The following is a 14,262-nucleotide window of genomic DNA, read 5'->3' on the forward strand; positions in this document are numbered from 1 at the left end:
AGGGACTATTTTACTGGCTGGATCAACAGCTTTTATATTATACTATAATCTCATATCTAGCAAAATTGTACATATATCAGTGAACAACAAAGTTAGGCAAGTTCATTAACAATGTGATACAATATATAACTCTCAGCAGGTTCCACTGCTACACAGAAAAACATACAGCAAGTGGGCAAGCAAATCTATACAAATTACAAATTGTGTGATCATTTTGCTTACTTTAGGGGGTTCCAAGAGGAGTGTGTGAAAAGATCCCAGTCTGGCTTTTATGGCTTCCAGCACAGTTTTGCTGACAGAAAAAGCAGAATGGCTCATACCAGGAGGACAGAGATCTATATGACCTTCAAATCTGAAAGTAAAGACACTCATTTAATAGATATAAAAACTATATCCATAACATATCTCTATTCCAGACAGCTACTACTACGGCGAGGTCAAGAAAACTGAAAACAAAAGAAAAGAAAAGAAAACTGAAGACAATTTAATTTTTGATTTATATTCCACCTTTCGAGCCTGATCAGCCACTGCAACATGGATTACATTCAGGTACAAGTATTGCCCTGTTCCCAGGAAGCTTACAATCTAAATTTGTCCCTGAGGCAATGGAGGGTGAAGTAACTTGCCCAAGGTCACAAAAAGCAGCAGCAAGATTTGAATCCTGGCTTTGCTGGTTTGCAAAACACACCACAATATTCCCCAGTAATATTTTTTTCTATTTGCAATCAGGATCACTATTTATTTATTTATTTATTTATTTAACAGCTTTTAATATACCAGTGTTAATGCGGGCACATCACGCCGGTTTACAATAAAACTTGAGAAAGGAGGAAAATTACAAAAAACAGGGAGCGGGTGAGGAAGCAGGTGAGAAAGGGGGGCGGGAGTGAGGGGGATAGATAGAGGAGGAAGGGATAGCAGCTGAGAAAGTAGAGGAGAGTAACCATAATTGAGGTGGAGGTATTTACAGGAGGAGGTATTTACAGCAGAAGGACTGCAGAGGTGTGATAGTTTAAAACTATAACTTATTTACATTGTATATTCTATACATTATAACTTATTTACAGCAGAGGGTGATACAATTAACTTATGTCAAGCTAATTCAGGTGGTGTGTTAAAGAGAAATCCATAGGAGCGTACAGGAAATGCGGGGAGGGGGGGGGAGGCGGGGAGTCTGGGGGGGGGTGTCTGGGGGAGGGGGGCGTCTGGGGGGGTTGGCTTCATAGTGGGGGGGATTGTCTACAGGGGGTTGGTTTCAGGGTAGGCCTGGCTGAAGAGCCATGTCTTGATGCCTTTTTTGAAAGTGGGCAGGGAGGGTTCAAGACGGAGGTGTGTGGGGAGGGAGTTCCAGAGGGCAGGGCCTGCGATGGTGAAGGCTCTTTCCCTGGTGGTGGAGAGATGTGCTGTCTTTAGGGGGGGGTGTGTAGGGTGCCTGCTAGGGAGGATCTTGTGGGGCGATGGGAAATGTGAAAGTGGGGCATTTTCTTAAGCCAGGCGGAGTGGCTTTTGTAGAGAATGTTGTGAAGTATGGTAAGGGTTTTATATTGGGAGCGGAAGTGGATGGGCTGCCAGTGCAAATCTGCAAGAATGGGTGTAATATGCTCTCTTTTGCGTGTGTTAGTTAGGATTCTTGCCATGGCGTTCTGTAAGGTTTGTAGTGGTTTGATGGTGGAGTATGGGAGGCCTAGCAACAGGGCGTTGCAGTAGTCCACTTTGGAAAATATAGTGGACTGCAGGACTAAACGGAAGTCTTGAGTATGGAGTAGTGGCTTGAGCTTTTAAGGATCTGGAGTTTGTAGAATCCTGCTTTAAGCAGGGACTTGATGTGTGGCTTGAAGTTGAGGTGTTGGTCGAGTGTGACTCCCAGGTATCTTACAGAGGGGGGTAGGGCGTGGGTGAGGGTGGAGAGGGTTGATGTGGAGGAGGCGGCGTGTTCAGGTTGCTTGGATATGAAGAGTAATTCGGTTTTGGTTGCATTAAGTGCAAGGTGTAAGTTGGCTAATAGGGAGTTGATGGTGACTAGGCAGGATTCCCAGAAGAGGATGGTTTCATTGAGCGTTTTTTGAATGGGTATGAGAATTTGCACATCGTCAGCATATAAGAAAAAGTCCAGGCCTAGGTCTGAGAGTAGGTTGCAGAGGGGGAGGAGGTAGATATTGAAAAGGGTGGAGGAAAGGGAAGAGCCCTGGGGGACGCCTTGCATGAGGGGAACGTGAGCAGATTCAAAGTTATCAAGTTTTATAAGGTACTCTCTGTTTGCAAGGTAAGAGGCAAACCAGTTTAGTGCTGTGTCAGCAATGCCTATCTCTGCCAAGCGGGCGAGAAGAATCTGATGATTGACAGTGTCAAAGGCTGCCGATATATCCAGTAAGGCAAGTAGAAACGAGTTTCCTTGGTCTAGACCGATAAGTATGGTGTCAGTGATAGCTAAAAGGAGATTTTCGGTGTTACGGCCTTTCCGGAATCCAAATTGTGATGGGTGCAGTAGGTTGTGTTCCTCGAGGTAGTCGGTGAGCTGAGTATTGACTACTTTCTCGAAGACTTTTGCAATGAAAGGAAGGTTGGAGATGGGCCGGTAGCTTGCAGGATCGGAGGGATCAAGGGAAGGTTTTTTTAGGAATGGCTTCACAACGGCAAGTTTGTGGGGATCTGGGACTTTGCCGAAGGTGAGGGAGCAATTAATGATATCAGCCAAGGGTTTGGAGATGGTGGTGGGAATGGAGAGGAGGGTTTTGGAGGGGATTGCGTATGCGAAATGTGTGGCCGGTTTCATCTTTTTGAGGATGGTCTCAATTTCAAGGGTAGATGTGAGGTCGAAGGATTTGATGCTGGAGCTACTGTGAATTGGGAGGGGGGAGGTGGTTGTGGGGTTATGGGGGAAGCGTAGGAGGATACTGGATATTTTATGTTGGAAGTATTTAGCAAGCTCCTCGCATTTTTCCTTGGAGTGTTCTTCGAGGGTGGTGGGGTGGGGGGTCTTAGTGAGATCTGCGACATAAGAAAAGAGGGCGTTGGCGTTGAATTGTAGGTCGTGAATTTTTGATGCATGGAAGTCCCTTTTGGCGTTGATGGTGGCTTGCCGGTAGCCGTACAGTGATTGTTTATACACTGCTTTGTGTTGGGGGGAGGGTTGGCGGCGCCACAGGCGTTCTTTTGACCTAAGGTCCTGCTTTAATTTTTGAAGTTCGTTAGTGTACCAGGGTTTTTTTTTGTTCTGTAGGAGGGGACCTTCATGGATACAACTTGATAAAGTGAACAAGCTGTGTTGTTCCTTTGGTCCACTTTTAATTTTATTAATATGTTCAAATCTTCATTTTTTTTATTTTTATAATTTCTTTAAAATTAAGTCCCATCACCATAAAGGTCTCCTATCGGGCTGTTACCACAAAACCTTAATTTCAAGCAATGTCAAGAGAGCCAGACAACTTTCACAACTTATCTCTAAGTTCCTACTAAGTTAGCTAACTCTAAGTTCTAACTTAGTAGGAACTCTAAGTTCCTACTAAGTTAGCCATGTTATTTATACCCAATTGTTGGATGTAATTGTATATTTAATTGTTCAATCTGTTTGATGTAATTTTCTGTTCCTTGTTCTGTGTAAACCAAAGTGGTATGCACAAGTGCATGAACTCCGGTATATAAAAGCCTTTAAATAAATAAATAAATAAATCTCGAGTGTCCATAGTGATCACGACCCCGACATGGCCATGTTTCGATCACCACTCTGCTTCAGGGGGTTCTCCAAAGACTTTCAAAACGCTCTCCAACCCAAGTAACGTCAGCTTCCCGAACACATCCTTTTGCTAGTACTTCTTTGGTAGACCTTTAAAACATGGCGTCTCCGGCCCTTCCTTTTAAATGTACAGCAGCTTCATGATGTCATCAAAATGTTACAATTAGATTAGGGAGTACCAATTAATCATCTCATTAAGACCATTAGAGGCTATGGCTTTCAATCGGAAAATCCAAAAATGTTCCCGTCTGTTTAAAACCGATTAATGATCCCCACCTCTCATAGAGACATTGTTTCCAAAATAGTCCACCTGAAATCACAAAATTGATGACCTTTTTCCACACAATGTGCCACCAATGGAGCTGTCAATTTCTGAGTCTTAATACAACTTTTGTGTTCAAGCAACCATACCCGAATATTTCGTTTAGTATGTCCAACGTAAATCATATCACACGGGCACTGTAAAAAATATACGACATTGGTGGAATTATAATTTGTAGATTTCTTTAAAACAATTCTTTGTTTCGAACCCGGATGCAGCCAGACTGATCACCTCAGACCTAACTCGCACATTTCACAGGCGCCACAAGGGCTATTCCCTGGAGCTTGGTATCGGGGGGACAGTCTAAGACATACAACAACAATAATCCTTTTTTAGGATATCCCCGAGAGAACAGGAATTGAGGGGGAAAAATTTTTTCTCGGACATGTACCAGCGAATGGGAGGGTCCCAGGAATCGGAAAACAGATTGGGAAAGTCTGACAACACAATTCAGGAGTCAACAGCGATATTAAATTTATCAGATATTAGCCTGGAAGAGGTGACCCACCAAGCATTGGAAAAAGGGTTATCCTTTATTCCTGAAACCCCATATGATTCTTTTCAAACAAGGATTGACCTCTTTCGGTTCTTTAGATCATTGCAGATCAAAGTATTTTTTGGTGATCAGATGGGAACAGATATTTCAGTAATTACGCCGAAATCGAGATGGATTCCCCCGGGTCTGATCGACCCTGTCCTTGTTTATGCAGCTGGTACTTGAACAGGAGAAGAATTTTAGGAAAAATTGTACGGCACAGGATTGGTCCAAGTCCCATCAACAAGCGATTAAAAAACTAGCTGAAAATCATGATGTAGTAGTTAAGGCTGCTGCCAAGGGCGGTGCGATTGTAAAACAGAGCCGCACTAAATATATACAAAAAATTTGGCGACAATTAGATGACACCATTTATTATCAGCCTTTACCTGAGGATCCGACTTCAGAAATTCAAAAACATTAATACGATCATCGAACAGAATGTTAATACAGGCTTTTTAACGAATCGAGAAGTTCGTGCATTAAAAGTCCTGTTTGTCCGGTATTATATACCTTACCTAAAATTCACAAGGACCCTAATGCCCCCCCTGGTCGCCCAATCGTGGCAAGTAGGGGATCCATTCTTGAACCTCTATCAAATTCTTTGGATCATTTTTTGAAGCCATTTGTTCAGAACACAACTTCCTTTGTGCAAGACACGACGCAAATGTGGTCTTTACTAGACAACACTTCATCTTTACCCAAAGACTGTATATTAGTAACCTTGGATGTAGAGGCCCTCTATACCAATATTGCTCAGAAAGACACCTTTGAGCTTATGGAGAAGATTTTCGAATTCCGTGAACGACCTCATAGGGTCCCGACTGCTTTTTTAACATCTTTATTAGAATTGGTTTTGTTTAAAAGTTTTTTTATGTTTGAGGATCACTACTATTTGCAAGTCAAGGGTGTGGCGATGGGGGCCACTGTTGCCCCCAACATTGCCAATCTTTTCGTAGCACATTTTGAAGAAGTGTTATATCCATCTACTTGGTTTAAGAAAATACAGTTGTGGCGTCGGTACATCGACGACATTTTTTTCATCTGGTTAGATACATGTGGAGATCTCCAAGCGTTCATAGTATGGCTTAATGGACAAAATCCACATCTGAAATTCAAACCAAAAAAATGAAGATTTGAACATATTAATAAAATTAAAAGTGGACCAAAGGGACAACATAGCTTGTTCACTTTATCAAGTTGTATCCATGAAGGTCCAACAAACTTTATAGTGATCCTGATTGCAAATAGAAAAAATGACTACTGGGGAATATTGTGGTGTGTTTTGGAGTTTGATTATTTTTCCCCAGACTACTGAGTTATTAGGGCTTGTTTTGTGTTTGCTGGTTTGCAGCCTGCTGCTCTATTCACTTGGTTATTCCTCCATGCAAATCTGAGGTCAAAACACTGTAACAAGTCTGGTATTCTTGAATAGCAGGAAGCAGCCCACCTCCCACTTGCAGCTAAGCTTATGCCAATGCAGGAAACACTGAAAATCCCGAACCCCACTGATGAAACAATCTGGTGACAATTTTCCATAGCACAAAGCATGCTACAAATGCCTCCCATTCTCCAGACTGTGACATTAAAGCATAGTAACTCAGTAATATAAAAAAACCATGACAGAAAAAGAACTGGACTTTTCAGTCTACCCAATGTTTCCTGTCCACACTGCTAAGGATATATCCCAGTTGCCAGCCACAGAGCGTGACCACCAATATGATATAATAGAAAATATTTATTCTAATACCATTCCTCCCCAGGCAATGCTAAGATTGCCACCGCACAACATCTACTCTCATCTATCACAAGTGCAGATACACTAGCATGGCACGAAGCACTATTATATACCTCTACATATCACCCTTACAATAACTTAGTCTTCATTCTGCAGATCAAAAACAGCAAATAACCCCTGGTATTTCTTTATTATAATAATGTATAAATTTACACTTACGCTGGTCGCCTGGTCTCTAGTAAGGTCAGCAATATTTGTATCGCACTGACTATTACAGATTCATTTTTCTCCTTTCGGAAAACATTTGATAACATCTGCTCGATAACTTCTTGGCTGTGAGGAAAGAGGAAATCAATATTTACATATGAATATATAAATGTGACCATCAGCTAAAATGAAAAACTTTATGGGAAAACAATTGCTGCAATTTGTCTAAACAGCGTTTTCTCATCAACTCTTTGCCTTCTTATAAGGTGCATTCACATCTAGCCCCCAATAACCTCATTCATTGCCATCCACATATGCTAAGACTCTCATAAAACCGGCATCTAACAGCTGCAAAAAAAATAAAGCTACTAAAGGCTGCAGTTGAAAGCGCATGAGCAGCCAGCACAGACTGAAAGCTAAATAAATAACCAAAAGTTGACTTTCTGTGGCTTGAATGACACCACATGCAGGGTACCTGCTACTGACAAGGTTTCAATTTAAAGGCACTGGAAAAGGAGAAAGGAGAAAAAATGCTAAAAAAAAGATAATGAGGGCAGTATGAGGATGACGGAGCAAATCTTCTGGGTTACAGCAGGAAACCATACTGACTCCAGCCTTTTCTAATGCAAACTCAACTTTTATTAGCATCAACAGAAAATCACTCTGACATACCTACCTACCTTTGCAGTATACTTAAAACACAACTTCAGAGAGGGGCAGGGGCTCCTTGCTCCTGGAGACACAGGGCCTCCTGATCCCAGCTGTGGCCACATTCTTATTCCCCTCAAATCAGGGTCTCGCCCACAGAGCTCTCTCCCTCTGTAGGATTTAAGGTGGTCCAGGCTAAATGCATGGTCCCACACAAGTTAAAAGGGGAAAATAAGGGCACTCCATCACATACCCCACCTCTCCCCCTCAGCTTGGGCCCATTGGTCCAAGCATTTTCACTCCCCCTGAATCCCATCCAAGGAAGTTCCTCACATCCCCGCTCCCCTTCATCTGGCCTCCCACCACCTAGGCTTGGTGTTGGGGTTCTAGGTTCATGTTCACCTCCACCGATTAGGATTACCCCAGACAATACTATGACTACCATCCTCTGTGCCCTTCGCACAGTTTGTACCCCCAGTCCTTTAAATTCCAGATTCCAATCTTGCCTCAGCCAGACTCTGGCCACTCTACAGTACCAGTCCCTGGTCCCTCTGTAGTGCCATGTATTGGGTCCTCTGCAGTCCCTCTCGCTGGTGTCTCCATGGAATCTCACTCTGGGCTCTCCGCAGGAGCAGCTCCATCCATTTTTTCTGCGGCATTTTCATCTGGCCTCTTGGCAACATCTCTCTCAGACCTCACTGCAGCATCTGCATCCAGCCCCACAACAGCCCCTCCCGTCTGGTCTCTCTGCCATGCCTGCATCAAGTTCCTCTACACTGCCTCCCATAGGCAGCAAGCCCATTCCATATTGACATTTTCTGGGTATCCTGGTTTGCCTTCTCCAGGCCAGGCTATGAAGCTCCCCCATAAATGTTCTGTTTTTCTCCAACTCAGTCCCTGCAGGATCATTTCCTTGGCACTCCTCCTACTCAGTTGCCTTCATCTCAGTGGGCTCCTGCCCCTCAGGGTCTGTTTTGGCTTCAGCCCCATTGCTGCTTTCAACTCTCTTTGAAGTGGAGTCCCACTGAAGGGCTGAGCTGCAGTCCGCTGACTCACACAGCTACTGTGCTCCTGTGCTCTGTGATGCCTCTCTTAGGGCTCCCTGCTGTCTCTCTCTCTCTCTAGGCTTTCCACAGCACCTCCCTTCTTGACTCCCCTTAGCGAATTTCTTTGCATTCCCTGCAGTGCCTCCAACTGGCTTCTCTGCAGTGGCTCACTCTGGGTGATTGCCAGTGCTTCTCTCTACTCCCAGGCAGTGCAAGCTCTCCTCTGTACAGGAGGCAATGAGAGCAAGATATGCTTCCTGCCTCTTTTATTCCATAGCCCAGGACAGCTGGTTCTTCATAAGACTCTCCTGTATCTGCCTTTGCACTTTCAGGAGGCTCTGAATTAAAGTTTGCATACATCTTTCAGTCATGCTTCCACTTATTGAATTATGGTGCTTACTGCAGAGCCTGAGCTTACTGCTGAAGCCTAGACCCTGTGCACCCATTGCCAGTTTCACTTTATGTTGGGGCCATACCCTGTTCCAGCCACAGTGCACAACTGTTTTACTCTTTCCTTAGTTTTATTTATTTTTCAAAGGGAAAAAAAAGTAAAAAAACAAAAACAAAAACTCCTACCTTCAGGCACTAACTTCACTGAGTAACACAGAAACATAGAAACAAAGAAATGACGGCAGAAGAAGACCAAATGGCCCATCCTGTCTGCCCAGCAAGCTCCTAACTCCTGTTGCGCTTCCCGGCCTCGGCCGGTCCTGCTCACCTGGCCCGACCATCCACCAGCTCTGCCCTGAGTCCCTACGCTGCTCGGCCGCGACATCCACGGGTGTCCCCGGCTCCCTCGCGGCCTTCTTCCTCGCAGCTGTCCTCATGCCAGGGCTTGGCATCCTCCTCGGCGTCGGCCCTGGCCCCCTAAAGCACATGCGTGGAGCTCTCCTACAATTAAAGGGCCAAGCACAGGAAAACCTTGGGTGGCGCCCAAGTCTGACATCACGTGAGCAGGGTATATAACCAACGGCTCTAGCCCTAGCTCATTGCCTTGGCAATCGGGTCAAACACTCCGATGTGTCTAGTTTGCCTTCCAGCGTCTCCTGGTCCAGCATCTCCTGTTCCTTCGTTTCTCCATCCTTGGTAGTACCCTCCGGACTGATCTCACGGTACTGACCATTGCTTGCTCCAGACTATCCTTGATTGCCACCTGGACCTGACCTCTGCCTGAACACTGACCATTCTTGACCGCTGCCTGGAACTGACCTCTGCCTGGACACTGACCACAGGTACTGACCCCTGCTTCGGCTGACCATTCTGATCATCTACTCTGGCCTTGATCCTCGCTATCCATTCGGACTCCCTGTTCTGGCCTCCTGTGACCACTAGACATTCTGGTGTGGACCTTGACTGTGCACCCTTGTTCGTTGTGGGCACTCCTCTACACTTCCTCTCCAGGACATCCTGCGAGGCCCACCTAAGACCAGGCGGCCCGGGTAACCAAGGGCTCAACCTGAGGGAACCTATTGGTTGCTATTGGTGAAGCTCCAGCTAGCCTCTGTCTCCTCCTGTGCTCCGCCTCCTGGTGGCAGGCGTTCTCCGGGTCTGACCAGAGGGCCGTACCAATTCTGCACTGGGCCAAGGGTCCACCTCCAGCGCAACTGGTTCCCAAGGCCATGGACTCGGCGGAGTCTCCCGCCTTGCAGGCCATTCCTGGCCTAGCCGCCCATGTCCGAGAACAACAGAGAACCAGCGAAGCTTTGACTTCTTCTGTAGAGAACCTATGGTCTCAGCTTCAAGATACTGTTTTGACCAAGTCCAGAGGCAGGGCTCATCCCCACCTCCACGGGCATCTCTGGCCCTTCCAGCTCCACCTTGTTTCAATGGAGATCCACGCCTCTGCCGAGGCTTCATTAATCAGTGCTTTATGCAATTCTCGCTGCAGCCTGCACTGTTCCCAAATGAGGCTATCAAGATTACCTTCATACTCTCCCTTCTTGAAGGGAATTTATTTATTTTATTTATTTAGAAATTGGTATATACCGCACAATAAGACATTTACATGTCCTTCTAAGTGGCTTACAAGTGTACATACATAGATTAGAACAATTTGACACGATATAGAGGTTTTATACAAAAGTAAGAGTCTTTAAAATATAGCAAAAGGTTTTGCAGTCTGTGTTATTCTATAAGCGTCATTAAATAAGTGTGTTTTTAACATTTTCTTAAATTCTTTGCGGTTTGATAAAAGGCGGATATTTTCAGGAAGAGAATTCCATAATATTGGACCTGCTACTGAGAAAGTTCTTTTTCATATTAAGGCTAAACTGATAGTTCTGACTGATGGAATTTCTAGTAAACATTTGTCCATAGAAGGGAAGGTCCTGCCATGGGCTTCTCCGCTCTGGGAACATTCAGATGATATTCTCCGTCATCTCTCCCACTTCATGACCCTCTTCAAGGGGACCTTTGAAGACCCCGGTCGACAGACGGTTGCAGGGCATCAACTTCTTCACCTCTGTCAAGGTTCAAATTCGCTCACCGAATTTATTTATTTTTTATTTATTTATATTCTTTTTTTATACCGAAATATAGCATAATGCCTTCATTCCGGTTTACAGTGTAACAGTGTAACAAATTTATCCAGAGAACAGGTATAACATATAGATTATAACATTATACAAGAAGGGGTAGATTTTCAAATAGCGCGAATTGGCTTACTTTTGCTGGCGCATCAGGCGCCAGCAAAAGTAAGCTGGATTTTAGTAGATACGCGCGGAGCTGCGCGTATCTGCTAAAAAACCTGGATCGGCGCGCGCAAGGCTATTGATTTTGTATAGCCGGCGCGCACCGAGCCGCGCAGCCTACCCCTGTTCCCTCCAAGGCCGCTCCGAAATCGGAGCGGCCTCGGAGGGAATCCTCTAACGCCCTCCCCTCACCTTCCCCTCCCTTCCTCTACCTAACCCACCCGCCCAGCCCTGTCTAAACCCCCCCCCTTACCTTTGTTGGGGGATTTACGCCTCCCTCCGGGAGGCGTAAATCCCCGCGCGCCAGCGGGCCTCTTGCGCGCCGGGCCGCGACCTGGGGGCAGGTACGGAGGGCGCAGCCACGCCCCCGGACCACCCCGGGCCGTAGCCACGCCCCCGTACCCGCCCCCAAAACGCTGCCGACACGCCCCGAAAACGCCGCTGCGCTCGGTCCCGCCCCCGACACGCCCCCCTCCAAAAACCCCGGGACTTACGCGAGTCCCGGGGCTCTGCGCGCGCTGGTAGGCCTATGTAAAATAGGCTCACCGGCGCGCAGGGCCCTGCTCGCCTAAATCCGCCCGGATTTGGGCGGATTTAGGCGAGCAGGGCTCTGAAAATCCGCCCCGAAGAGAATATATATATTTATAACATCTCAGCAAAGGTAGAGTATAACAAGTTAGCATGAGACAAAAGGGATTAATTATGCATAAACTTATTAAGAAGTATTAGTGATCAAGATGATGGTTGGGATAGGTATATATAGTTCATATCATTCTGTGTATGATTGTCTAAACAACCATGTTTTTAGTTCTTTTTTGAAATTTTTGGAATCTTTGATGGAACTCAGGTATCCTGGAATAGAGTTCCATACTTTTGGTCCAGCTATTGAGAAGGCTCTATGTCTAGTAGAGGATAGTTTTGCAGATGAGAGCGGAGGGATGAATAGTTGTAATTTGTCAGAAGATCTTGATAAGCGGGGTGATTTGTGGATTGTAATCATGTTATCCAGAGATGAATTGTTGTCTTTGTAGATTTCATTGTGTAGGATGGTTAAGGTTTTGTATTTTATTCTTTGTGAAATGGGTAGAATGTGGAATTTAGGACACTAGCCACAGAACTGGGGTGGCAAGAGGACTGCCTTAGGGCAATCTACCTAAACAGCTTGTCTTCTGCCCTCAAGGACAAGCTCGCCGCTTGCGAGATTCCCACATCTCTGGATGACCTTATTTCCCTGGGTTGGCACATCCACCATCGCCTACATCAGCGACACCAGGAAGTAAAGGTCTCCAGGCCTGCGGTCTCACATCCAGTCCGTGCTCCCAGTCCTCAGCTGAAGGCCTTACCGGCACCTCCTCCATCATCTGAGGAGCCAATGCAGATTAATCGCAGACACTTGTCTCCCGAGGAGCGTCTCTGCTACAAGAAAGAAGGCCTCTGTCTGTACTATGGCGGTTCCAGTCACCTTCGACAATCATGCCCTGTATGTCCTGGAAAACTGCAGAGCCTGAGCCCGGCGGGGTCCCGAGCTTGGGCGCCACTGTTACTGGCCCTCAATTGCTGCTTCCGGTGTCCCTTTCCATGGGGTCATGCTCCTTTGCCACAACCGTGTTTGTGGATATTGGCGCAAGTGGTAACTTCATCCTGAACGACATTGTATCCTTGCTCAAGATACCTCTTCAACCACTGGAGGTGCCTCTTCGCATCGCATCCATCCAGGGAGAACATCTTCCCAGACGCATCACACATCGCATTGTGGCTTTCCGCCTCTCTGTAGGAACCATGCACGAAGAGGAGATCTTCTTGTATGTCTTGCACCATTCAACGCATCAAATAATCCTAGGACTTTCTTGGCTCCAGGTCCATGGACCCCAATTTGACTGGCAATCCCTGCAGTTGATTCAGTGGGGATCCCAGTGCCAGAACCATTGTCTACATCAGGTGACTCCCGCGGTCACTGTCCTGAAGTCTATGATCCTCACTGGGTTACTGGAACCATACTCAGATTGCCAAGATGTGTTTTCGAAACAAAAAGCAGATATTCTGCCCCTACTTCGTAAATTTAATTGCCCCATTGAGCTCCTGCCAGGTGCTATGCCTCCCAAGGGCAGAACTTATCCACTCTTATTACCTGAGACTCAAGCAATGTCTGAGTACATTAAAGAGAACCTGAATAAAGATTTTATAAGACCCTCTGACTCTCCGGCATGAGCCGGATTCTTCTTCATGAAAAAGAAGCATGGCAGCTTACGTCCTTGCATCGACTACCGTGGGCTCAACGCCATGACCCGTAAGGATCATTATACTCTATCACTGATTAGCAAACTCTTTGATCGCCTCCAAGGAGTCCAGATCTTTACAAAATTAGACCTCCCAGGAGCATACAATCTGGTGCGGATCCAGCCCGGTGATATCTGGAACACCACTTTCAATACTAGGGACGGCCATTAGGAGTACTTAGTAATGTCGTTCAGATTCTGTAATGCCCCTGCGGTTTTCCAGCGCTTGATGAATGAGATCTTCCGGGACCTACTCTATTCATTTGTTGTCTACCTAGACGATATACTGATCTTTTCCAAAGATCTGAAGTTCCACCATTCACATTCCCAGACAGTATTCCAACGTCTTAGAGACAATCATCTCTGTGCAAAGTTAGAGAAGTGTATCTTCGAGCAAACTTGATTTCACTTCCTGGGCTACATTATATCCAATCGTGGTTTTCCCATGGATCCTGAGAAACTCCAGGGAATTCGAGACTGGCCCCAGCCAGTAGGCCTCCGTGCCCAACAGAGATTCCTTGGATTTACCAATTATTACAGGAACTTCATTGCTAACTACTCCACGCTCGCTGCTCCACTCAAAGCCATGACTAGGAAAGGTAGCAACATTCAAGTCTGGAGCCCCAAGGCTCAATCTGCTTTCCACGCCTTGAAAGAGGCCTTTTGCGTCACCCAGACCCTAACTACCTCTTCATCATTGAGGTAGACGCCTCCGCCATTGGGGCTGGGGTGGTCCTAAGCCAATATTCTCCCAAGGGGGCCCTGGTACCTTGCTCCTTCTACTCTCACAAGTTTTCACCTGTGGAGCAGAACTACACCATTGGTGACAGTGAGCTGCTAGCCATAAAGCTGGCTCTTCAAGAGCGACGTCCCTGGCTCAAGGGAGCCCAACACAAATTCACAATATTCACAGATCATAAAAACCTTGAACATTGTCTCCTACCTTGTTTAACATTTATTTGTTGCCCTTATGTCAACTTCTCACTGACCTCAAACTCAAACATTTTCTCTACGCTGATGATATTCAGGTCCTGATACCCATCAAGGAGTCTCTCGCGGAAACACTG

General features: G+C 45.9%; 1 protein-coding gene across 6 annotated transcripts in view; it reads right to left on the reverse strand.

Moving 5' to 3' along the window:
• PPP6R3 (protein phosphatase 6 regulatory subunit 3) overlaps positions 1–14,262 on the reverse strand; it is a 1,439,644-nt gene that overhangs the window by 985,109 nt on the left and 440,273 nt on the right. For all 6 annotated transcript variants that reach the window (XM_029582701.1, XM_029582702.1, XM_029582698.1 and 3 more), the window contains 2 exons: positions 6,548–6,661; positions 223–352 (listed from right to left, as the gene is read on the reverse strand). In XM_029582701.1, coding sequence (XP_029438561.1) covers positions 223–352; positions 6,548–6,661 — 244 coding nt within the window. The remainder of the gene's footprint in view (positions 1–222; positions 353–6,547; positions 6,662–14,262) is intronic.

This window comes from Rhinatrema bivittatum, chromosome 17 (genome assembly GCF_901001135.1).
Source record: "Rhinatrema bivittatum chromosome 17, aRhiBiv1.1, whole genome shotgun sequence".
NCBI lineage: Eukaryota > Metazoa > Chordata > Amphibia > Gymnophiona > Rhinatrematidae > Rhinatrema > Rhinatrema bivittatum.